At 46.1% G+C, this 25,156-nt stretch overlaps 11 protein-coding genes across 11 annotated transcripts; 6 read left to right on the top strand and 5 right to left on the bottom strand.

Annotated features, from left to right (window-relative positions):
* Positions 1-47: 47 nt before the first annotated feature.
* N7483_010902 (uncharacterized protein) lies at positions 48-900 on the top strand (the record flags this gene model as incomplete). The annotated part of the gene is made up of 3 exons (XM_057094329.1): positions 48-594; positions 649-730; positions 786-900. The coding sequence occupies 3 exons, from the start codon at positions 48-50 to the stop codon at positions 898-900; spliced, it is 744 nt and encodes a 247-aa protein (XP_056940300.1).
* Positions 901-1,785: 885 nt separating this feature from the next.
* Positions 1,786-4,686, top strand: N7483_010901 (putative C6 transcription factor; the record flags this gene model as incomplete). Its single annotated transcript, XM_057094328.1, has 1 exon — positions 1,786-4,686. One exon carries the CDS (start codon positions 1,786-1,788, stop codon positions 4,684-4,686), a length of 2,901 nt encoding a protein of 966 aa, XP_056940299.1.
* A 1,198-nt stretch (positions 4,687-5,884) lies between these two features.
* Positions 5,885-6,907, bottom strand: N7483_010900 (uncharacterized protein; the record flags this gene model as incomplete). The annotated part of the gene is made up of 3 exons (XM_057094327.1): positions 5,885-6,256; positions 6,336-6,567; positions 6,633-6,907. The coding sequence occupies 3 exons, from the start codon at positions 6,905-6,907 to the stop codon at positions 5,885-5,887; spliced, it is 879 nt and encodes a 292-aa protein (XP_056940298.1).
* Positions 6,908-8,299: 1,392 nt separating this feature from the next.
* Positions 8,300-9,948, top strand: N7483_010899 (FAD-binding oxidoreductase; the record flags this gene model as incomplete). The annotated part of the gene is made up of 3 exons (XM_057094326.1): positions 8,300-8,714; positions 8,767-8,858; positions 8,896-9,948. 3 exons carry the CDS (start codon positions 8,300-8,302, stop codon positions 9,946-9,948), a joined length of 1,560 nt encoding a protein of 519 aa, XP_056940297.1.
* A 2,174-nt stretch (positions 9,949-12,122) lies between these two features.
* N7483_010898 (uncharacterized protein) lies at positions 12,123-13,013 on the bottom strand (the record flags this gene model as incomplete). Its single annotated transcript, XM_057094325.1, has 1 exon — positions 12,123-13,013. The coding sequence occupies one exon, from the start codon at positions 13,011-13,013 to the stop codon at positions 12,123-12,125; it is 891 nt and encodes a 296-aa protein (XP_056940296.1).
* An 853-nt stretch (positions 13,014-13,866) lies between these two features.
* Positions 13,867-14,391, top strand: N7483_010897 (uncharacterized protein; the record flags this gene model as incomplete). Its single annotated transcript, XM_057094324.1, has 2 exons — positions 13,867-13,922; positions 13,986-14,391. The coding sequence occupies 2 exons, from the start codon at positions 13,867-13,869 to the stop codon at positions 14,389-14,391; spliced, it is 462 nt and encodes a 153-aa protein (XP_056940295.1).
* Positions 14,392-15,605: 1,214 nt separating this feature from the next.
* N7483_010896 (uncharacterized protein) lies at positions 15,606-16,316 on the bottom strand (the record flags this gene model as incomplete). The annotated part of the gene is made up of 1 exon (XM_057094323.1): positions 15,606-16,316. The coding sequence occupies one exon, from the start codon at positions 16,314-16,316 to the stop codon at positions 15,606-15,608; it is 711 nt and encodes a 236-aa protein (XP_056940294.1).
* Positions 16,317-16,613: 297 nt separating this feature from the next.
* Positions 16,614-17,387, bottom strand: N7483_010895 (ankyrin repeat domain-containing protein; the record flags this gene model as incomplete). Its single annotated transcript, XM_057094322.1, has 1 exon — positions 16,614-17,387. The coding sequence occupies one exon, from the start codon at positions 17,385-17,387 to the stop codon at positions 16,614-16,616; it is 774 nt and encodes a 257-aa protein (XP_056940293.1).
* A 1,349-nt stretch (positions 17,388-18,736) lies between these two features.
* On the top strand, positions 18,737-19,979 carry N7483_010894 (acyl-CoA thioesterase II; the record flags this gene model as incomplete). The annotated part of the gene is made up of 4 exons (XM_057094321.1): positions 18,737-18,793; positions 18,862-19,314; positions 19,370-19,846; positions 19,920-19,979. 4 exons carry the CDS (start codon positions 18,737-18,739, stop codon positions 19,977-19,979), a joined length of 1,047 nt encoding a protein of 348 aa, XP_056940292.1.
* Positions 19,980-21,354: 1,375 nt separating this feature from the next.
* Positions 21,355-22,761, top strand: N7483_010893 (uncharacterized protein; the record flags this gene model as incomplete). Its single annotated transcript, XM_057094320.1, has 1 exon — positions 21,355-22,761. The coding sequence occupies one exon, from the start codon at positions 21,355-21,357 to the stop codon at positions 22,759-22,761; it is 1,407 nt and encodes a 468-aa protein (XP_056940291.1).
* A 237-nt stretch (positions 22,762-22,998) lies between these two features.
* On the bottom strand, positions 22,999-24,593 carry N7483_010892 (class I SAM-dependent methyltransferase; the record flags this gene model as incomplete). The annotated part of the gene is made up of 11 exons (XM_057094319.1): positions 22,999-23,232; positions 23,291-23,645; positions 23,707-23,737; positions 23,814-23,839; positions 23,900-24,018; positions 24,082-24,117; positions 24,181-24,225; positions 24,298-24,304; positions 24,368-24,415; positions 24,476-24,507; positions 24,561-24,593. The coding sequence occupies 11 exons, from the start codon at positions 24,591-24,593 to the stop codon at positions 22,999-23,001; spliced, it is 966 nt and encodes a 321-aa protein (XP_056940290.1).
* Positions 24,594-25,156: the final 563 nt, after the last annotated feature.

The raw sequence follows: 25,156 nt of genomic DNA, 5'->3' as shown, positions 1-25,156 counted from the left end.
TCACATACACCCTTGCGAGTCGACTTCAATATCACATCCCGGTCAGCATGGTCTCCACTCGACATCATCCCAAGGAGTTTCCTTCCCCCACACAAGCTGCAAAGGAGCTGGCGAAATCCTCACCTGCCCCGACCACTAACGGCACTTCGCGCAAATGGGTTCATACTCCCTCGGTCGCACTTACCGTCTGGCTTGTTGTCTCTGTGCCGTTGGTCATTTGGGACGCCGCATATGTTTTATTGCGACCGCATAGTATGCCTGGTGGTCGCTTGCACTCTCCAGTCTGGACTCCCTACGCGCTTTATGGCACAATCGACTATATTTATGGGTGGCCTGCATACAATGCGCATAATGGTTTCACGGCCGCGCAGACTGTTCTAAATGTTGTTGAGACGTTGGGTTACATTTACTACCTGTTGGTCGTCTTTCGCTATGGTGCGACAGTCACCAGTGGTCGTGGCGTGCAAAAGCAGCAAAAGGGACTCGTGTGGTTGTTGACAGGTGACAAGGTTGTGGCTGGCCGCACTGGCGCAATTGCGCTAATGGTTGCATACACTGCGTCTGTAATGACTCTCAGCAAGACCATCTTATACTGTAAGTGGGAGAGTATAAACCTGCATGAATCAAAGTTTCTAATTGATTAATTAGGGTTGAATGAATTCTTCTCTGACTTTGAGAATATCGGCCATAACGATGCCTTGACTTTAATTGTTCTGTGGATTATTCCCAAGTATGTTCTTTTCTGTTATCCAGGCCAAGTCAGAATGATCACTAATTTCAAACAGTGGCCTGTGGATTGTCTTTCCTTCGTATAGCATCTATTCCCTTGGTGGTGAAATTCTGGCCTCCCTAGAACAAGCTTCTCCTCGTGGTCGCGTGGGACGTCCAAAGGCCTCATAGGTGTGACTCGTGGACACCGGTCAAGCTGAACAGCGAAGTTACTGGGTCCTATGATGCGAATGACATGCAGGAAAGTGGATGATGAACAGCTATCCTTATTAAGATGATACCTAGAGGCGGTCCAAGGCTACCTTGTTATGGGATATGGAGTTGACCGCTGATTCGTACAATCAATTAATGAAATTCTATTGTTTATTCTATTATGAATTTCCATATTCTTACTTAATTGATACCCTATCGGGCCGAATGTGGACACTCCGTGATCACCTGGCCATCTGCAGGGGCCAAACCACTTTGGCGCTAGAGCACAGTGCATACCCATCTGCCTCGTGGCTACAATTTATCAAAAGAGCACATATGCATTATTAGGACCTTTTTGTGGTCTCTAGGGCATAAGCGAATATAATAAATGAACTTCAATATCTCCATACTCAATCTCTCTCTACTACAGGAGATAACCGAGTCCGGATATTGCATGTAACCTTGAGATCCCGTGGATCCTGTTATGCACATTGCTTTTTTTTCTTCTCTAGCGGTTCATTCTTTCTTAACTCATTTAACATAATTTATCATTAATTTCAAATTTTGGTGGTTGAGCAACTATTGTTCAAGCGAGGACCGAGGGCATTGGAGTTTCGTAATATTGAATTCCAGTGCTGCCAGTGGACGCTTAGTGCCAAGCCGCCATTCGCCGCTGAACCTTTCCCCATATTCATCTTCCCTTTCCCTGCAAAACCCCCGACCTTTTTTTTCGATCACTTTCATCGTTGACCCTTTCTCCCTCCCCCATCGCGCTCCTTACTGGGGTCGATTTCTTCTTCTTCCCCCACGTCCTTTGCGCCGAACGATGCTTCGGATCTGGGTCTTGGGGTACCCGCACCCGTCATGATCCCTCCGGACTCGGACGATTCACCATTGAGGACCCCTGGTACTAGCTTTCCTTTAGGCCAGGAGGATTCTACAGCTCTTCTAGACGATTTTGATACTCAAAGCCATGCAAGCTCCCGCGACCTCGGTAGCACACAAACCGCTGACCCCGCGAGGGGTCCCGACAACGGTGCGCTAGACGGCCACCATGATGCCACTACCCGTGATGATGCGGGCGGGGGCCCCAACTCCGCTACCGCCGACATGGACGACAAGCCCTCGTGGAGCGAAATGAAAACTAAAGCTGGAAAGGAGCGGAAGCGACTACCGCTGGCCTGTATCGCATGTCGCCGCAAGAAGATCCGCTGTTCAGGCGAAAAGCCTGCGTGCAAGCACTGCACGCGCTCACGCATTCCCTGCGTATATAAAGTTACCACTCGAAAAGCTGCACCACGGACGGATTATATGGCTATGCTGGATAAGCGACTCAAACGAATGGAAGATCGCGTGATCAAAACGATTCCCAAGGACGAAAAGAGGGATATGGCGTCTATCGGCAGATCGGTTGTCAAGCCCTCTACACAGGGTCAACCTTCCAAACAGAAAAAACGGAGCGCAGATGAGGCATTCGCTGCAGAATTGGAAGAGTGGACTCATGGAGATCGGCGCCCACCACATGAGACATTCCCTATGAATCGCGAAATCAAGTCCACAGATGGATCGGGACTTCTCACCGAGGGTGCAGAGTTCCTACCTTCACTGGAAATACAGGAACATTTAGCGGAGGTCTTCTTCGACTGTGTCTATGGCCAGTCATATCTCCTTTTGCACAAGCCTAGCTTCATGCGGAGGCTCAAAGCTGGTACAGTTCCCCCGGTACTGATTCTGGCAGTTTGTGCGGTTTCAGCTCGATTTTCAACACATCCCCAACTCAATTCGGAGCCTCCTTTTCTGCGCGGTGAGAACTGGGCCAATCCAGCTGCGGCTATTGCGCTCAGTCGACATGACGAACCAAATATCACGATTTTGACAGTATTCCTCTTGTTGGGACTACATGAGTTTGGAACCTGCCATGGTGGACGAAGTTGGTCCTTTGGAGGACAGGCATTAAGGATGGCATACGCCTTGCAGCTGCATCAAGAGCTCGAACGTGATCCATTACTCGGTCAGGGCAACAGCAATTCGCAGTTGAGCTTTACAGATCGAGAAATCCGACGACGTACCATGTGGGCATGTTTTTTGATGGATCGATACAACTCTTCCGGCAGTCAACGTCCGCCTATTGGGAACGAGAAGTTTCTACACATTCAACTGCCCATCAAGGAAACCCACTTCCAAATGGAGATACCAGGTCCTACGGAAGATTTAGACGGAGATATATTGAATCCCACACCTGATGACTCTGGGCAACTGTCCAATGCTAGAGATAATATGGGAGTCTCTGCATATATCATTCGTGCCATAGTCATCTGGGGTCGTCTTGTTGATTATCTAAATCTTGGTGGGAAGAGAAAAGACACCCATCCACTGTGGCATCCAGAGTCTGGTTACACACGGCTGAAACGACAAATTGAGGAGTTCTCGGCTTCACTGCCCGCTTCCCTTACTTTTACATACGAGAATCTCCAGATTCATGCTGCCGAGAAGATTGCAAATCAGTTTCTGTTTCTGCATATCATCATACATCAGAACATGTTGTTCCTGAACCAGTTCGCCATCCCTTTGTCGCCAGGAGGACGGCCACCCAGAGATATGCCCAAGCCCTTCTTAAGCAATGCTGGTCGAGCTGCTGTTGAGGCTGCCCATCACATCTCCGTGCTTTTCGATCGAGCATCCGCCTATCCACTCACTGTTCCCTTTGCTGGCTATTGTGCATATACAGCCAGTACCGTCCACATTTGGGGTATATTTTCGAAGAATGTTCAGCTCGAGGCTCGCTCAAAGGAGAATCTTCGCCACACTTACCGTTATCTTAATAAGATGAAGAAGTATTGGGGAATGTTTCACTATATGGTCGAGAGTGCCAAGGATCGGTACCGACAATTTGCGGATGTCGCTATCAAAGGATCTGTGGCAACGCAGAATGGCAACTCACTTGCGCCGATGTTCCAATATGGCGACTGGTTTGCCAAATACCCCCACGGTGTTTCAAGGTTGCACTGGGAAGATCCGGATACCCGACACAAGGAGACAGGCGAGGATGCCGTGATGGGCCAGAAGCCGGATCTTCAAAGCGTCGAAGATTTCTTCGCCAGCCTTTCACCAACGCCCCAGCCAGTTCTCCCTCGCAAAATGCGCTCACGCAAGAATAGTAAGCTGTCAGACAGCACCTCCAGTGTGGATCAAACGTCTCCTTCACAGTCAATGGAAGTCACCATGGGTAATACACCAGGTATTCCCGGAAGTGCATTCCCTCAACCATCCATGTACTCACAAAATCGGGGCATGTCCTTCGGCCAATTCGACTTCAATATTGCACCAGATCAGCTACCCCAACTTGACCGGCAATTTGTATATGGCTCATTTTCCGAATTTGACCCCACCAACTTCATGCCTCCGAACAACCCATCCATCCCTCAACCGGTGAACGGAGTTGAAGCCCCGAATGCAGACCAGTCCCTCTTCACAGGTCAGCTTGATCCAGGCGCTCCCTCTGGGACCGGTGAATTCTATCAGCCCAGTGCGTGGTTCCTACCGTTCAATCTAGACCCTCTCGGTGGTAGCATGGGCGGCCCACCTACCGGGAGCGCACAACCTCCGGGTCCTCCTCCAGGCGCCGTTTCAGGTGGCGCTCCTGGCAATGGGTCCGCGCCTGTTGCCGATATGTCTGCTTTTGGCGGAACTGGAAGTCTTCCCTTAAGTGCCTACGATCTAGGTCTAGGTGGACCAGATATGGGTCAAGACTCACGTCATGTGTAGCGTGACTCCATTTTGGTTTTGCTACTACCTTTCAATGACCGATACGTGGTGTTAAAATACTGTTTATAATGAGGTGGATATTGGATTCTGGGATAATGGATGGTGTCTTTTTGTCTTGTCTTTGATTCCATGTTAAAAGCATGGGGTGCACGTGTTTCTGTACATATTCTCACTCCTGTCTCATGCATTATTATCCTTTGGGAGATTTCTATGGACCATTTGAATGATATCAATTGATTGCCAATAATGATGAGCTATGGAACCAATGCCCAGGTGAGACAAAGCAGTGTAGTACATACCACCCAGGAATGACACTTAGTCTCGTAAATACCTCCAGTTTAAATACTGTCCAACAGAGAAATGGAGACTGCGCGTTCAACAATGTTGTCCTAGCCTCTCAATGTTGAGAAACAAAGAAAAAGACAAAAAAGAAATGTGCATCATCCGTGAATCGAACACGGGCCTCGTCGATGGCAACGACGAATTCTACCACTAGACCAATGATGCTAGTTCTTGTAGAGGGCTCAATTTTTGGCATTATGGACCCACAATGTGTGTGAAGCTTCTCAGATATTTACAATGCTCCACTTAGTAACTTTCAAGGTTCTCGACTTTGGCAATGTTCCTACAGCATAGAGATCCTTGTATATTTATTATATTTGAGCGGTATTTGATTATCTCCTGCAATCATGTTTTGTCTTGAAAAGGTCGGAAGTAATAAAAATAGGATTAAAAAAGAAATTCTAGTACTATTAGTAGTACCGTGACGCGAACTTGAACCCGGCAAGTCCACGGCCCGGGTCGCGGCTAAGATATGTATCCATCCCAACTTGACTCGGGCTCGAACTTGAAGCTCTGCACATACTACTATGCATGCGTACATACTGCCAGTGCAGGTGGTAACCTTCCAAGGTTGGAATGGATATGGCTGACCAATAACAAGCCACATCAATCCATGTATTCATTGACACCTGGGCAGCTTAGATTCAAAATTTTGGAGTTCAAAGCTTCATCCTACTCTTCCGAGTCACTAGGTGCATGGGTATCTAGTAGATAATGGTGTACACAGTTTAACATTAAAATATAATACAATAACTTGAATCTGCCCTCAACTTGCACATGTGAAGGGTTACCTAAAATTGGTATAGTACGCAGAAGTAGAACTTGAATGAGTTGAACTTGAACTTGAAGCTGAGAATCATACCTCAGCCATACTAGGCATAGTACCAGGTGCTGACTTTTGATCCCCAGAGCCAGAGTGCGAAGAGACCTCTTTGAGTGGAGCTGCACTCGACGTAACAGAGTCATTTCTAACCTCAACAGCCACTGTTACTTGCCTTTTAGCTTCCCTCGCCTCCCGACGGAGCTTTTTGTGAGCACAAGACAAATTTCGAGTCCATATGCCAGCAACAAGATAGGCAATCATGCATAGAAATTCTGGTAGCAGACCGAAGACTGCCTGAATCGCGATGCTTCCTTGATCGAAAATGTGATATACGTAGGCATCGTATGTAACGTAGACAAGACGGACTCCAACGAGAGGCCAAGCAAATGTGGCGGCGTATATTAACTTCAGATATATATGTTAGTCCAAATATCAAAAACCTGAAAGAAGAATAGTATTCAATAGCTTGAGTCATATCACGTACAATTTTCTCGCCAGAAAGTCGGCTCTTGTGTGCAGCCGAGACCCAGCTCCCTGCTAACATGAAGCCCGTATAGAGCCAACCAGAAATCCAAATAATGAATCCCACCTTCGAGAGTATAGGTTTTATAAGGCCTGAAAGCCCAAGAACGATGCCGATAATAAGTAGTGTGTGGGCGATGATTGCGCCCCAGAGACCAGCCCACCATGGAAGGTCTTTTCGAATGGAGAAATTACTAACCCAGACTGAAATTAGATTCTCTGATATGATATTTGACTCAGGAATGATGGTGCCACTTACGACTCATACAGGAAGCCCAGACAAACTATTGGAATTGGTGAGAGGGCGCATCCGTTAATAGCAATAGGTGTGAGTATATCCGGGACTCGCGTCATGAATGATTTGAACGCGATGCCATAGCCGGCAAGTCGAAGTGTGTTCCAGACCAACGCGTTAAACCACGGTCCAATGCCATTCAGACCATGCATGTAAAAGCAATAACAGACTGGTAAGATTGCAATACCGAAGAAAACCAGGTTGGCTAGCTCGAGAGACTCGATGGGAGAGTAGCCCATTGTGACGAGTTAGCTAGGAAATCGAACGGTGCAAGAGTTTACAGGAGACATCGAGAAAGGGGATGGCGACGATTCATTAAGAATGCGATGAAGCGGCCAGCCTGCTTCAAGGAGCCCTGGAGGGGTATTGTCAAGACCAAGTAAATTCTCTAATTCCCACGGGTACGGAGTATGTAGGGATGAATTAAGTCTTGGAAGATGCTCATGATGATTAAAGGTGTTCACAAATAGCGCTCATTTCCTCACCCTTGAACTTTGTCAGCCTTTTGTCTCAGATTCAAAGGTCTATAGCTTGCTGATTCGATTAGATATAAAGATTAACCGATTAGCCTTGAGACGATCACTCAAGACTGAAGCGGGGGATAACAAATCATTAGGAACATAGTGGAGACGGAGTCTCCGCAGATAGTTCAAGTTTCACTGGCATGAAGTAAGGAGGTTAGGAGACACTCTGAGTCAGTGGAAAATAGTTGATATCTACCCGCAGTCTTTAGATTGGTAAAGATTTGAAGGGATAAAAAGCAGGTATTTAGTCCAGTAAGTTAGTATTGCAGTATATGAAGTGCTTCGAGTGGGGATGGGAAGCTTTCCTTGTTCAAATGGTCAAAGAGAAGCTTAAGACATAGGTCTACCAGAAGATTTAATTAATAGCGAAAATAAAGGGAAATCCAAATGAAGTCTCAGCATGCACTTGCAGGAACCTGAATAGTCTAGAGCATGCTAAGATCCACCAAGATGTCACGGAAGTTTCGCAGTCGTGCGCCTATGCATCATTGCGGTCGCCTTATATCGATCGGCAGCTGCCACGAGAGGTCTTCGCGAGGCTTCAAGTGATTTCAAATTGCTCTATTTGTATGCAAAACTACATATTTGGATATGTACAGTCAAGTTGCTCTTAATGGTTTTACTTTGCGAGTGGTCGGTGTAAATGAAACCGGCTATTAGTACAAGCATTTCTGAAGGTCTCAATTAAAAACGAGTGAATATGTGGTCGTATGGAATGAATTCAGGATTACTGATCTCGACCTGGTATCTCCCGGAGCGCACTTCATTGCTATTCATGTTAGGCCACCCAGCTTCCACATTATGATGTCTCTTCATGCGCCTAGTAACTTATAAGCTATCACACGACGGTTGGCGAAAAGAATTGAAGAAGAGATTGATCGTTTGAACACGTCATACTGTGACCCAAAGCTAAGTCACATATATCCACGAGGAATTCATCTCGGGTCGCTTCAGGGGATGGGGGCCAAAAGATAGGAGTGGAGCAGGAGCAAGGCTTCACTTAACGCCATATGCTATGATTTCCCGGGAAGATATTCAACTTGCACTAATTTTAACCGAGCTGTGGCCTTGAATTTAGCAGTGCCATCAGCAGTGCCATCGAGAATGATGACCTTACTCTTGTTCTCAGTGGGTGTTGCGACGGTCATGGTCATGGTGCTGTGGTTCGCGCAACGAACGGGCACTCCGCCCCAAGTGTGTGGTCAGTCGCAAAATCCTCTGAAACCAAATCCGGTGATCGAAAGTCTCGCCACAGAGCTATCGGATGTCGTGTTATTGCGTGGTAACACAGAAGCCTTTGACAAGTCCATCGAGGGCTATTGGGCGCAGCAGGAACGCGAAGTAACGCAGGCGGCTATTGTGCAGCCACACAATGCTAGTGAGTTGGCTAAAGTGGTTGCTTTTCTTAGAAGGGAGTATGACATGCAATGCTTGCATAAGGAAAAACAGTTTGACGATGTATTGTTCGCTATAAGAGGTGGTGGTCGGTCTCCCGTTACTGGTAGTGCAAGTGCTAGCGGGGGTATATTGATCGATCTTTCTCTATTTCGTGAGATAACGATCGCCGGGAATAGAGGTTAGTGTCGGCGTCGGATGCCAGTGGATTGATGTCTCACGGATCTTGGATGAGGAGGGGTTGAATGTCGTGGGAGGCAGAAGCTCTGAGGTTGGTGTGGCCGGTTTCACGCTGGAAGGCAAGCCAGTCCTTTCAACTTCCTGTGGATTTGACATTGACCGTTTATGCAGAAGATATCTGTTTCTTTACACCTCAATTTGGTCTCGGATGCTCGAATGTCTTGGAATACGAAGTGGTTCTCGCATCTGGGGAGATAATCACGGCAACTGCATCCTCCTATCCCGATATTTCGAAAGCTCTGAAAGGCGGCTCAGACAATTTCTGTGTCGTGACGCGCTTTACATTACGATGCTTTCCGTCCACTGATATATGGTTTGGATTTATACACGCCCCAGGCTCTCAGTCAACAAAGGCACTAACTGCCGTCCACGAGGCTGCCAGGCGTGCTGACTCCAAGATGAATGGTACAGATGCCGATCCTTATGCCGCAGGAGCCATCACCTGCTTTAACTACGTCCAAGCGATGGGAATTCGAGTGATATCAGTTTATCTTGGCTACACCAAAGTACCGGAAATATCTGGACAATGGCCGAAGTCGGGGTATGCAAAGCTCTGGCGCTACTGGAGCGATTTCAAAATTCACAGTCAGACTTCTGCCTCGAACGTAATAAGCAGCACTTCTCCAGCAGGCCAACGATGGCCCTTTGCTACGACAACTATCAAGAATGATCTGTCCACTATTATGGCCACCTACGCTATCTTCGATGATTCTATTGCCACGCTGCCTAAGATCAAAGGGTTCTTCTACACACTTAACATGCAGCCGCTTCTACCCTCCTGGGTTAAAAAAGGCGAACCAAGCATACCAGGAATATCCGAAAGCACCAGCGATGCGCTCATCATAGTTAGCTTCTCGTTGCGTTGGGACCGAGCAGAGGATGACAGCCAGGTATCCAACACGATACGAAAAGTCATCGAGTGCATTGATGCAGCTGCCACAGAGAAAGGAATTAGCCACCCATATCGCTACTTGAATTATTGTGCCAATTGTCAAAGACCGTTGGAAGGATACGGAGAGAAGAACTTCAATTTTCTGAGGGATGTCAGCAGAGCATACGATCCGGACGGGCTATTCCAGAGAGGCTGTCGAGGGGGTTTCAAACTGGAGTCCACCATATAGATATCTAGACCATGCATTTGATTAATAGTAGTGCTTTTAGACAAGACTTATCGTTTTTTTGCCTGGCTTGCAACATCATGTCTCGAGATTCAAATCATCTTGGATTTATCCTCAAGATTGGGACTGCGTTTTGTCTAATAGAATTTGCAGGTTTCCTCTGATCAGAAAAACGCCTGCACGCTGCGAAATAAGTGATTATGATATTAGTTTTGATATCGTTATATACGTTGATACTCCGAAACCTTGGAATCCTCATCCGAAAATTTAGCAGAGGAGGTTAATCCCATAGCGGGGACATGGCGGAAGATGTCTCAGCCCACCTCGGGATGATCTCGGTTCTTAGCCTGGTGGACCCGTTACGTTTCTTATAGCCCCGTTGGCCCCCCCAGAATTGAAGCCTTCCAAGGATTGGCCCCGGGCTAAGTGGACCTCACTAATGAACGTAGGCTCGAGCCTCGCACTACCTCGCACATTGACAGGCTAAGGAGAAGATATGAGCTCCTGTAATTAGCGGTATGTGCTACACAAGTTCTAGTCCATCTCAAACTATGGCCTTTTGATCTCTTGACATCCTTACCGCGTCGGGAATTCGCTCTCATAGTTAAGATGCCTCTCAATCCCCTGTTCACTGCAGGTATCCAAATAGCCCTCGTGGTGACCACCATCGGATACACGTCGGCTCAATCTCCGCTCAGAATAGGTATAATCGTTTTGATTGCGCTCTGTACTTGGAATTGCCTCAATACATCATTGGGATTCTTCGTTCGACTGCCATGGGCCAGTCTTCTGGGAGGCTATTCTGTCATGTTATTGTTTCATTACATCGACATCGGCCTCCTGACTAGATGGGAATTCATCTCAAGCACATCACCGCATCCTCTAGTTTTTCTCATAGAAAAGCATCACTAGATCAAATGGGGACATGGAAAGACCGGTTGCGATTTGGGATTTGGGCCGCATTCAATTCGCGGTGTCTTGGTACCTCGGAGCAAGTGAAAAGTGTTCCCCGGTTCTCTAACACAGATCCCAAGCATATCCTATCCCGATCGGCTTTTCTTCGTCGCACTGCCCGGATAGCGACTCTCAGCTACCTAGGTCTTGATTTGCTCAGCTCATGAGTGACTCGGAAGTGGGGAACCGCTTCTTAGTTCCTTCTAAAGTACCGATTTTCCGGCGACTGTGGGAAGTCACGCTGGAAGAGATTATTGTTCGATTTTTCAGTACAATTGCAATGGGTGCAGGGCTTGTCTGCAGCCAGGGCGGAATCTATAGCATGTTTGCCTTCATTTGTGTTTTGAGTGGAATGAGTGACCCATCTGAATGGCCCCCATTTTACGGATCACTATCGGATGCGTATAGTCTTTGACGTCTTTGGAAGTAAGTTTGTTGTTTTAAAGAGCTGTAATATGAAGAGATTTGGCAACCGACTAACATGAAATAGTCGCACTTGGCACTAATGCAATACGCACAAACTTCGTCGCATATCTTCTTATATTGTACAAAATATCCTTGGTATCAATTCGAAGAGCTTGATCTACCGTTATGCGCACATCATATTTGTGTTTATGACTTCGGCCTTGATGCATTATCTGATCGATCTTTCAATGAGTCTCTTGATATCAAGCTCTGGCGCCATCTCGTTCTTCTGCACTCAGGCTCTAGGAGTCTTGCTCGAAGATTTGATATGCCTCTCTGTTCGCGGTATCTCGCGAGATAAGCCACTAAGCCGGGGCCAGAAAATTATTGGGTATATGTGGGTGAGCTCTTTCTTGGCCTGGTCGTTACCAGCCTATATTTATCCAATGTCGTATCGAGGAAACTTGGGCCTCAACGACGCTGTCACTCCAATCAGTATTGTCAAACATCGAATTTGTAATGGAGTCCCATTGAAGGAGGGAAACTAGTTTTGAGCAATTTGCAAATGCGATAGGCATGTGACACCCGGGTGGTTCTATTTTCACCTCTTTATATGACGTCGGGAGAGTGAGAACGAATTCGGAGATCCCGGATATGAATCCAACATCTCTTGAACGATATTTGATGCAAACTTCCTTCATGATCTACCTAAAATTGTCCGTTGATCTTCGAGGGCGCGAAAGAGATATTGTTATAAAGTTGATGCATTTTGTAGCGTTTTAGAATATAAAAACCATTATTTAGTAGCTGGGCCCTGCTTAATTAGAGAGACTGAAACCCTCAGATAGAGCTATAGCGCCAGAGTCATCGGAAATGAGGTTGAGTGGCCAGATCATCGCCCACTGCCAATCAATAGGCAAAATACTATTGATTCCCCGAACCTCTCGCTCAGGGATCCCATGAAGCCACCATACATCATCCGCTCTTTTGCCCAATGCAAATAAGTACGCTAAAATCACAAGCGCACGGGGTCTTTTCTCAGCAACAAGTTCACTAAATCGTCTAGGAACCATTGGTGGAAACGCGGTGAATATTTTGCGTAAAACCCAAATTGGTTCGTTTGACTGCATAGCTGCATACATGCCTTCTAGATACTCGATGCTTTCTGCGTAGGCTCTGAGTGTCCTCTCATCGAAGTCTTCTTTGTCTCGATCATAATCAAGAATCGCGTGAAATGGTTTCTTGGAACCTTGGAAAGCGCTCATACCTTGATTGAAAATGATCGGTTTCGCTAGTAACAAGGGATTCAACCTCGAGTTTGATTCGACAAACCGATGAAAAACGGTCCTCATTATCGTTCGGACTCCACGTGATACGGAAAGCCACAAGAGTGGAGGTTCATATGGATTAGAGAATGGCTCGGACCTCAAATATAAGGTATATAAGGAGAGCATGATGGCATTGATGCAGACTGCTTCGCTGGTACTTCCATCTAGATGAGCGGTCATAGGGAGATGATCCTGAAGAGCTGAGTCAATATAGGCATGTTGAATAGGTCGTAGATTATTTTCTTGGTCTGGCAATAATTTTGCGCGGTGTGCTGCACTTATAGCAAGCAAGGTGTGGAGAAGCGGCTCATAGTCGAATGCCATCTCAGGTATCGCGACACTCCACATTTCATGAACGGAAGGAATTTGAGCGGAGCTCATCGTTGCCGCAGTCGCCGTTACCCAATGATGCATCAGACGCAGCTCGGTTACCGGCAGACTCCCACGAGGAGGTTCGGATTTAGAAACGTCGATAGCCTCACGCCCCTGAGCGTTTGATCCTTTTGGCTGGGTTGGGTCATAGACTCGAGGAGTCAATGACAGGTATTCGCAGGCTACATTGTGTCGATTGCAATGGCGGCATACTGGTCGTTTTTCATCACACTATTCAGGTTGAATTGGTTTCGGCTTCTTATAGTCGTGAACAGAGACTGGATTTCACCTTGACTTTCCGGGACTTACATCTAAGACACCCGGTGGTTGATTTGCGGTGACTTAGGCGCGGGGGCATCGCATGCCAGTGCATGGGACTAGATGTGAGGCGGGTGCAACTTGAGGGATTGGCGGACCTTCTTTCGAGGTTTTCTCTAATAGATATGGTAAGGAAGAGCGGGATTTGGGTCTGAAGTGCTCGGTTTCGGGAAAGATGCTCAATCTGAGTTATTCGCGGAATCAGACGTGGGTCTTTCAATGAACTCAGCCCCACTAGTCAAAGGTTCGGTTTCGGCTCCAATACTATAAAGAGTAAAGTGGATACAGAATAACCAGTTATAGTTGAAGATCTGTGGTCTCATTTTGGGGGCTGAACACTCAAAATAACAAGTTCCGCTAGTTACCGTGGGCACTGCCCAGGTGCCATTGATATGAGATGGACTCAATTATTATAAATATGCCCATAATCACCAGCTGGAGGAATTCATTTCATATCACTCTTCAATCCAAACAATCGTGACAAACACACTTCAAAATCTTTCTTCATTCAAGTTCCAAATAACTGTCCTCATCAACAACAACCATGGGACTTCTAAGAACTGCTCTTATTGGCGGTATCGCCTACAAGATGGGCTCAAGGTATGTTCCAAAATGAAAGAACCACTGTTTGAGATGTCCTATGCTAATATAAAACGGTAATAGCGATAAACAAAGCAACAGCTCATCCAATTATTCTCCACCACCTCCACCTCCTCAACAGTACTATTATGGTGGTTACCCGCCACAGCAGTATGGACAACCTCCATATGGTGCACCACCTTATCCTCCACAAGGACCTCCCTATGATCCTCGATACGGTGGCTATAATTACCAGAGCCAGGGCCAGGGTTACGGAGGATACGGTGCCAACGGTGGCTACGCACCACCCCAACAGTCTAGTCGTGGGATCCAGGACCCCTATGCAAACACAAGTGGTCCATCACAGAACGCTCCGCCTCCCTACCAGCAAGATCCTGCCCAGCAGAGCTATCAGGGCTACCGAGACCACAGTGAGAAGTTGCCCGCATACCACCAAGGCCAGGGGTACCAGCCTCGTCGACAGAAATAGGAGAAGGTTTCAAGCTGTCACTTTGGCTGGGATATCATCAAGATCCGAGTCCTGTCAGTTTGATTATTTGATATTGCTAGGCCATTGAAAATTAGTCTTTTATGCTCTTTCATATGTTTTTTTGTTCTTGTTTTCGTTTTAGCTCTACTACACCTATGCATCGCGGTCGGAGTTATGTTTGTGATATTCTATATTCTGTCCTCAATCATTCAATCGTTTCCAAGTCCCTCAACCTGAAAATAATAGGAAATCCCTTCAAAATGTTCAGAAACCCCATAAAAACTACACAGGAATTTAGATTCATATTGGGCTGATTTCTGCCAATAGACCGAAATCCAAAGGAATGGAAAGAGGCGAAGTGAGAGATGAAGATATCCCGAGGTCGCCAGCAGAGATCGGATGAATCTTTACACCCGATTATTCAAGTTTTTAGTCTTTTCATACAGTAATTTTCGAATTCAGTTATACATCCAAACTCTTGCGGCTTCTCTCCTGGAAAACAATTCCGCTATACTATTGACAAAGATGACCCTTTCCTAGACCGACGGGCGCCTTCTAGAAATGTATCGATACCTTATAATATATTATACCCCTGAGACCTCAGAATGTGTATTTTCCAAGGTTATATGTAACAGTTTTACATAAGCGATTTCTCTGCGGGCCTCCGAGGTCCTTTTAGTTCTTTGGAGGGCTACTCTTGTCTACCAACCACCCTGGCGATTTCAAATTTCAGCCCAACCCAAAGTATAATCTTCTTTCGGAAACCTAACAGCATAGCTCCAAGGCTCTCTAAGTTGAATATCTACCTCATTCGTGACATGATAGAAAGCCAGTCTCGTACTACGTCCCAGGTGGCCGAAGAAGCTGAATGTAGCGAGTTACACTTAATATTCGCAGAAGCTTGCGGCAATTTGGAAGCATCTCTGCCCCCAACCTTGGAAACCCGAATAATTTTGGAAGCCGGAATGAACCGTGACACTACTCCAGGGCTGATGCTACGTTCCTCTGCTCTAAGTCGATGAGATTGCTGCTTTCCTCTGGGATAAGTTCTGACCCATAATTACAATCTCTATATCCCTTAGATTGGTGTATCAATCTGGTTTGGACAAAAGAAGAGGATTTCCAGGCCCATTTTTGACATGCAGGAAGTTTGACGATAGAAAGAAAATTCAACAAGTTGCTTAGTCTCATCCGGAGCGAGTTTTTCTTCAACCCTAATAAATGTCACGCTGTACTGTACACTCACGCAACTCAATCGAGAGACCGAAACAGTGGTTCACTCTGTCCTTAAATAGCAGACAATCTTCACAAATATTACGCCCAGGAGAGCTTATCAGAATACTTGCCCCACGCAAAGTCCTTTCTGGCTCCTTTGTTGACATGCGGTTAAGACGTCTACGAAGTGTTTCCTTATTTTCCCACAGCCGTATCTGACGCCCCTGAGCCCTTAATTTCTGCACGTCGGGACAACTTTTGAGGAGAGCAATCTGATCATCAGCAACTGCCACTTCATTTTTCAAGCGCTGAACCAGTGCCTCGTCGTATTTGTCACCAAGTAATCGATCATCTTTGTCCCATAGCCTAGCTTTAAGTTGCTTTCTATCATGTTGGAGCTGATAGATTCGAGGGATACTGGGGTCTATAGAGGCCAGTTCCGAGATTTTCAATTCTTCTTCCACGATTTCTTTCTCAAATCGCGAATCGAGGGTCTTGTCCTCATCTAGGAATACATGTCTGTCAAGAAAATAAGCGATCAGTTGCTTCTCCGCGTGAGATGCATGATATTGTCCCCGAATACCATGGTCTTTGGAAGCATCAACAGCCAGAGAATGACTAACGATGGCGGCTAGCTTCAGAACCCTTTCAGTCCAATCCTTACCGCTCACTCTTGTTGAGAGCGATTGCGAGTATCCCCAGCCACTCATCGCCGCTATAGATGGGAAAGGAATACCCCTTTCTAGTAAAGCAATTGTCTTCACGAGTTTAGATATGGAATACTGTTGAATTGGACCATACAGAGTGACTGATTGGCCAGTGGGTGACCTTCTGAAGGAGTGATGAGCTGTTTCAGAATGTTGTGGCACGAGATCTGCCTTGGTGTATGGATTTACCCCGTGGAGGATGCGTGCAATCTCTCGTCGATCAATATCTCGGCTGAAGACATCTTCCTTGTATATTGGCTCTCTTGACGGATCGCCCCAGATCCCGCCCCCAACCGTGTATTATTCTTTGTGGTTCTTGCGAGTTGGTTCAGTAAGATTTAGGGCTCGTTGATTTCTGCTATCACGCAATGATCGATCGGCGCCCCTAGAAAGAAGTATCTTTACGGACTCCAGTCCACCCCAAAGGCATGCCTCCATAAGCGCAGTCCGCCCGTTCTTGTTCATTGCATTAACTTCAGCGCCAAATTCAAGAAGCAGGGAGACCATGGCTGATGTTTTCTCTCGAGAAGCCATAATGAGACATGTATCTCCGTGATAATGTCGCCCATGAAGGAAAATAGATTTGTCGGCTGATTCTTGAACGTAATTTCTCACTTTGGATATTTCGCCATTGATACAATTCGATATAGTGAAAAGTATGCGCCGTCCCTCGAAGGGCTCTTTCCCTTCTAGTGGGATGATGAATCTCTCCGTGGAATCGTCGAAACTGATCTCGCGATTGTTGAACCCACTTGACATCACCGATAAATTCATGTTGGATAATTGATCAGACAAAAATGTCTCATTTTCCGAATCATACTGGGCCTCACTGGCGAATTCTTCAAGAGCGTTGATATTGATATACCGTGCTCGAGTTTTATCAATCTCATAGGCAACAGGAAATTTGTACCGATATGAAGGTCGAGGTAAGCCACAATGTGGTACACGCAGGGCACTTTCGTATGAGGTAAACCCATGGCGATGGAGTTCCTCGCAATAGGGGCATTTGACGTAAAGATCGGAATCCGTCCACCAAATAACATCGACAACAGGATGGGCTTGGGTGAGGGACATCTTGTTCCTTGATGAAATGGCGATATGAGATGCTGTGGTTGGATGGTAGAAGGAAGAGACGGAACTCTACGGGAGCTTATATCAATCTATAGTTAGCATTACGATTGACGAAGGAGGCGATAGAAATACAACTCGCCATTTGCAGCTGTCTTTAGTACAGTCTGGGTCGGTTTGGATGCGGGCTGAGAAAAAGCTCAAGTGCCACTATAAGCATAGACCTGGGTACTATAACTCGTAGCGTAGTACAAAGACCTCGATGCCGAACGGAAGAGTACGAGAGTAGGCCAGCGATCATCCCATATCACCAGGACTGATTCCATGAGAATTACAGTGCTATTACGATGACACATTCCAAGGTTAATACCTAGGTAGGGTACGGGTGCGCAGGGGTATAGGTGCCAGGGGTTCACATCGTATAATTTACCACCTTTGTCGGAATTGATGCCTTATTTTTCATTCTCATACCTGAATTTAGACAGGCAGAAAACTTCTAAAACAGAAATACAATAACGGTATTTAAAATCATAAGCCCTAGGTACCATCCATGTTTATGATGTACACCTGAGGCACCCAAATAGCATTGGTCTAGGCTAGACCGCCAACTCCTCCAGGGGCTATACAGGGTATAATGCTGTCGTCGCTCCAGGCTAGTATTGACGTGAGAATACAGGGCTTTGAAGATAAGATGATTAATTTCTGGATTAAAGTTTTTTTTTAAATCGGGCTGTCGAGATCTGGAGAATTCTTCAGGTCTTGAGGTCACGGTAGTTGATCTTGTCGGCGTGTGGAATAGCCCCGGAGATTGAATGAAGTGGTGGGCATGTCCAATACAGATTACTGTAAGAGCGGTAGCCAGGGCTGTGTATAGATCAGGCAGCAATCCAGGCCGAAATTGTACCGAAGTTGTAAATCATCCGATGTGAACCCCTACCCAGGTGCGGTGGCACCTATGTATACCCCTGCGCAGTACGGGTGTTACCATTTCAATTCTGCCATTGTTATAAAGCGGTATCCTAAAGTGGACTATAATCCGGATTTATTCTCCGGGAAAGAAGTCATCCATGGATAGGAGTGTAGCGGTATAACTGATTTCGAAAATTACTGTACTAGAGCAATATCTTCAAGTCTGCAAACTTGTTGATCCTGTGGCTCATTTGCAACCGGGCGGATGTTGTTCGGTCGGCAGTGCTTATTGGCACTAACGATGAGCCTCGGCTTAGGTTAATCTCCAATTCAAACAAACAAAGAATAGAAGAGCTCTATCTGCAAGTGACACAAGCTGCCACATGCGATCATAAAGTCATTCGTCTTAAAATACTCAGGCAAAAACAGAAAGGAAGACTAGAATCATGGGATCCCCCCTTGAAAGCACCATTGAGGTTACCCCGCTTGCCGGCGCGACACGAGTAAGTGCAAACGAAAGGATAGCATTTCCCCTCAAACCCCGAGACTGATGAATGAATTCATGGAATAGGGTCAATTCACCAATGCGAATCCTCTTTGGAATCCACCTGGGGCCCGTGGTGTCTACGGGGGTATCTTAATAGCACAAAGCTTGGCTGCAGGCCAGAAGATGGTATCTTCCGGGTTCACAGTTCATAGTATGCATTGCTTGTTTATCAATGCAGGCAGAGCCGGGATTCCTATCATATATGAAGTCGAAGTTATGGACGATACTAGCGACCGAGTCACAGAAACCGTGCACGCGAAACAAGAAGAAAGTCCCATTTTCAAGGCGTCAATAAGCTTCCTTCGGGCTACACAGATCCAAACAGATGTGCTTTCTCATTTTACACCAAAGCCTCATATTCCTCTTCCACCAATAAGCTCCGAGTCTCACAGTAAGGGGGAGTGGGATACAGACCGGCCATTCCAGACGAAACGAATTGAACAAGCATTTGGTATTTACCCCCTGACTGACGATAATGTATCAAAAAACATCAACTTTTATGAACAAGACCACTAACATGATATAACTAGAGCCACACTGTAGACCTGAGAATCGGAAGTTCCTTCAGTGGATGCAGGCACGAGGCCAAATTTCGGCACCAGAAGGCGATTCAATGCACTCGTGTGCATTGGCTTACATGTCAGATAACTTTTTCATCGGAACAGTTGCTCGCGCTCAGCACGTTCCTCGATTTTCCTCTTCTCAATCTATTGAGTTGATTCAAAATTTAGGACTTGGACATGACGACGAAAGTAAAATAGCAAAGCGACATCTCCAGGGATTGGCAGAACAGGAGTTAGCAGACTTTAAATACACTCCCGGCATGAATGAACAGATAGGGATGATGGTCAGTCTGTCTCATTCAATTTACTTCCACCATCACTCTTTTCGGGCCGATGAGTGGATGCTTTCTGAGATGTCTTCTCCATGGGCTGGAGAGGGACGAGGCTTGGTTGCTCAGAGTTGGTGGACTCAAAGTGGCATATTACTTGCTACATGTGTGCAAGAGGTAGGTCCCTCAATCCTGGAGCCTCATATATCAATCAACTTGAATGATTACTCAACTAATCAACTTCATGAAGGGTGTTGTTCGGTTGGTACAAGACGTGAAAGTGGATATTCCACCAGAGTCAAAGCTGTAAGACAAGCCCTCCACCTAGGCAGGGCTGTAGGCTGACCCCACCTCCCGCCGCGCGTACTCGTGGGGGCCAATATTGAAGTCAATATTTCTCTATATTGCTTAGCCACAAGTCAATTTTTGCGTTTATTGAAATTGATCACCAGCATTTTTTGAAGTTGACTCCATAGATTTGTCGAACCTGAGCTATTTCCTGATTGAGAATATTATATTTGCTTGTCGTTTCACCACGCTTGTACTATGCAGGCACTTACTTGAGTATCTTACTTGGAGTGAACCGTAACCCCAAGGGGAACTTGAACGATAGTACCGGAAACTGATAGCTGTGCGGATGAAATTGTCCACGAAAGCCGTACAAGGGTACCTAGATGCTTGCAAAACGGAATATTCAGCCTTGGGTTAACCGGATCTGGATTGGAAGACATAAACCTGGTATTGAACCGTACTTTTGTATGGGAAAAATCGTCTCCAGCCTTGTCCAGGTGATGCACATGTGCATATGAGCAGTTCAAGTTCATTCCCAGGGTCCTCCGGGGGCTCAAAAATAATACACCACTACTAGGTATCAGGATAGAATGAACCATTCGAATGCCCTATTTGGATTGCATATTTCTTTTAAGCATTTTGCTCATCACACTCAAATGCTTAATCTGGAATTCAATCTGGTCTCCCTATAAATGCTAACCATCTTTGAACGGCCGCATTGTATTCCACATCCAGTAAGGTAAAAATAGGAATTGCGGAGACAAGCAGCGGGATGATGTATTTGCTTGACCGTCGAATTCCTACAAGGCCAATGGTATCACACCGGCAAGGCCTGGAATTGCATTTGGCCCCAATCTAATGTAGTTCTTGACAAGGATCGGATCTTGCTTGGCCCATCAGATTTCTGAATCTAATTCCTGAGACTATCGCTGTGTTTCGCGCTAAGGTACGGTGATATCGCCTCGTAAGGCCCGAGCCCCCATAACAGTGCATTAGCTCAGTCTTCCCAAACAAAGAGACGCACTTAGAGAACTTGAAATGGCCAAATCGCGCAAATAACTTGTTCAGCCGATCGGCGACCTCAAACCCCCGCTTTGGTTATAACGGGGGCCGCCCGTATTGGGGCGCCGAGAAATTCCTTGATCTTAAGCCTCTACAGCCGGCTTCTCCTTTTCTCGCTCCAACCACAGATTCATCGTCATTATCGTTGTCATTGTTTTTGCCATTGCATCTATCAAGAGCAAGGTTGTGCAAATTAGAACGGCATCAACTGATTCGCAAACCCGACCGGCGAACTTATGCAAACAGTCCACTAAATAATAGGAGTCGGCAAGCAAAATAAGGTGTAGGTCCACAGCTCTGTGCCATAACTCAAAAGAGCTCATAGACTCACAATGGAAACTTGGCTTCGGTCCGCAGATTCATTTTCGAGCTCAAAGAACCGTCAAATTGCATCCGCGACAGATCAATTAAAGCGGTCTACAAACACGTTAGCCCAATCGGCAGACCAGGCGAACAAGCTAGCCATCATGGCCAGCGAGACCAGCGAGACCAAGCCCACCGAAGATCGAAAACGGTCAGCTTCGACGACGACCAAAACTTTTGAAACATCTCAACCGCTAGCCACACAGCCTTCGCGAAACTCTTATCCTTATCCACAATCTCGTGACTCTGTTGGATCTAAAACGTTCGAAACACCTCAACCGCCAGCAACACAGAGTCCACGAAACTCTTATCCCTATCCGCAATCTCCTGACTCTGTTGGATCATTGAGCACTTTGCAATCGCGGACGACATCCAAATCATCGTCAGTATCCAGACTGGCATCACTTTCCAGATCGGAGCAATCAGCATCATCAGTAGACTCGCCTGTATCACCACCACAAAAGTCAGCGCCGTCTGTATCAGATATCAGCTCAACAGCCCCAAATAAACCTCCACTCGACTTCGACATGAAAAAGAAGAAGAAGAAAGTGGCAGACCAGCAAGTGAAAGAGCTGATTGAGTTGGCGGATAAAATTGACGCCGATTTGAAACAAGCCAAAAGTTTGAGAGACCAAAAATCAGCTCAGCTGGGCGATGTTGAGCATAATTGGAGCAATACGACAATGACGGATACCGAAGAATCACTGGGAGAGATACAAAAAATTCTCGAGTCATATCGCGCTGTGTTGAGTGTGAAGAAGCGTAAAGGAAAGCTGAACAGATCAAGTCGAAAGCGTTGGAGAACACAAGATTGTCAAATTGCCGGAGACAAATACCCTCGTCTTGTTCTGTATCAAGGTCGGTTAGAAAAGGTGCTTGGTCATCTTCAGAAGGTAGCCATTCTCAAGGAGCCATCACCACGCGAAGAGAAACAGTTTCCGCCGCTCCCTGTCCAGACACCCATGGCAAACCCGTTTGCGGAACTTTCAGTCGACGAGGAAGTGCAAATGAAGCCATTTGCAGAGCTTGCAGTCGATGATGAAGTCATGACTTCTCTGCCAACGATCGTTGAGCTCCCTGTTGACTCGACAACTCTGTCCTCCAAGAAAACCTTTATCGCCGAGTTACCTGGAAATGCGTTCCATATCAGGCGGAAGCCCATACAGCCAGTACCGAAATTTTATGTGACGAAGCGTTCACATGATCTATCGGCTGAACAGGTGGAAAGGAATGATGCGGGTGAAGAGTCAAGTCACGAGAACAGAGTGATGAATGAATCGACGGAGCGGGAAAAGACAAAGAACGATATTCAGATCCAGCAAACGGAGTCATTGGCTCAGATCGTGTCTGAGATGGAAAATAATCGGATTCAATGAGTTCAAATGGGTTGTTGATTTTATCATGATGTTTTACTTGTCAGTTTGTTTAGATATACCCTGTCATTCATTTAGCGATGAGCATGAGAATCGCGGTTCAACATAGAGAATTCGATACTACGATGAACTGGTCCGATCTTTTCATTTTTTTGAGTCAACTGTCAAAATTTGTCTATGTGTATTCGTTCAATCATCAATGGTAGTCATTAAATTTATTACATCTCTCAAACCCATAAATCATGACGGCTTTTGTCCGTATACCGTATAAACTTTTGTGTAAAGATGATTGGATAGGTCTTTCAGTTCGCGCCGCACACCAGCAACCAGAACCTCTATCTCTGCGCGTTTCCAATCAAGTTGGCGGGTGAATAGTGCGAAGGTGTAAGGGGGCATAGCTTCGAGCATATTGAGCTGATGATATCGCCCGAGCTCTTTCAATTTGGGATCTTTAGCCCACGGACTTTGGGGGAGCTAGAACAAGTTCAAATGTCAGCACGAGTCAGTTTCTCCAGAATTAAAGGCAAATTACCTTGACAATATCCTCTTTTATGTTGACGAATCCGATTTTTTCATATCGCTCTTTCCACGTACATACGGATGTCATGTCTTTCCCGAAGCTTTTTGATGCCGCATGCATGTTCTTCACGCTTTCAAGTAAATACGTCGCTTTCAGGTGTGTGCCGTCGTCTGAATTGGTATCGACAGCAATGGTCGCCATTTCAAACCACCCACCCGGGCTCAAGTTGTCAAATGTTTGCTGGAAGAGGTTGTCGTGATCACGAATTGATCCTTCGAGTTCGCGTCCATGGATATAGTCGAATGGCTGACCGTACGCCCATGGCTGTTCAAAATCATCGACTTCAAAACGACAGTTTGGCGGGACCCTGAGATTCACATTAGTCTTGAAGGTCATGATATAGAGATGTGCGTAGTCTGGGCATTTACCATGAAGGCTGGATAGGACTGAGATCAATTCCTGCAGAGGTTTAGTTTTCGTTACGGAGAGAAAGAACCCCAAAATCTGGAGGGAAAGAACAGCCTGGATGACATACCGATAACTTCTGTTTCAGGATGCTCACTTGAGTCTTATTAGTACTGAGACTTGGACCTCGGGAGTTGACATGAAGGCGATGCTTACTCTGCGAAATCCATTGCCCATAGACCTGTGCCCGTACCCAGGTCTAGAATTCTTCTGGGTTCTTGAATGGGCGCTTTAAACAATTCTCCACCTAATAGCAAGAGATAAATATGATGGCTCTGTGCATACTACTAGTTAGAACTGTTGCCCAGGGGTGACACCGAGAGTGTGGTATACTAAACCAGATCAAGACGCTCTTGTTCTTGCTCATCATTGGGCTAGACCAAAAGAAGGTTAGATGCAAATGATGATGTCGAGATCGACTAGAATCAAAGACTCACAAGAACATATTCTCCTTCGTGGTATGAATGATACCTCCGGCCGTTCTAGATAATACTAGTAAGTACTAGTAGTGAGGAGTGACCATAGAGATCACGCGACATAGCGGGTATGTATACCTCATATCTATCACAATTAGCAATTGCAAATCAAGAGGACATGATTTATAAAGTCTCTGATTAAATATACCTGTAATTTAAAGCACTCGAAGTCACGCTCTTGGTATAGGCCCCCTCTCTTTAAATGGCGTCAACTGGTCAGCAAGGGCGTCGCGATGTTGACTTTAACCATACTTACGAGCTGGGATATGACGAATCTGCATCTGATATCTATTTATAGGTTAATTGAGGGGAGTTTATACAGTGAAATAATTGAGACTAACATCAGGTTCAATGTGAGTAGAGCCAGTTGCCATACTGGTGCACATCTCCGATCTTCCGATGTCAACTGGTGAAACGTGCCAACCTTGGAAGTCACAGGGATACTTCAAAAAGAGCAAGGATTCTATGATATTTGAAAGGGGAAAGAGAAACTGTAAAATCGTAGAATAGCCACACCGACTTCAGTCTTTATGACCCCTCCACTCCAGCTTAAAAACAGTTTGGTGAACCAGAATGTCGGGTCCAGTGCTATTCAATCCACTGGAGTGTATTTATGTGTATTTAAGGTGTATTGTTATTACCATCCCCGACTAAGTGGTCCTACCACAAAAATTCCGCCGCGGTACCAGTCTGGCGGGTCAGGCTCTCTCCATCGACATTCATCTTCTAGGAAGGAGGGAAAGGCATAATTATCCATCTAAACATGATTAGTTGAATACCGTATTCAGATCCGCAGATGCAAAAAAAAGGGGCGAATTTTGACCCAATCACCACCCGTAGTGGGTCGAAGCAACGGAAAGTGTGCGATGCCTTGTTTTACTATTCAAAATGTTACGGATCCGCTGTCTATTCTCCATTTTAGCCTGAAGCTGCTCAT

The sequence above is a fragment of the Penicillium malachiteum genome (assembly GCF_028827825.1).
Source record: "Penicillium malachiteum strain IBT 17515 chromosome Unknown utg000005l:1.0-9002435.0:326005.0-9005861.0, whole genome shotgun sequence".
Classification (NCBI taxonomy): domain Eukaryota; kingdom Fungi; phylum Ascomycota; class Eurotiomycetes; order Eurotiales; family Aspergillaceae; genus Penicillium; species Penicillium malachiteum.
Note: the sequence above shows the minus strand (reverse complement) of the source record. Positions and strands in the feature narration are given on the sequence as shown.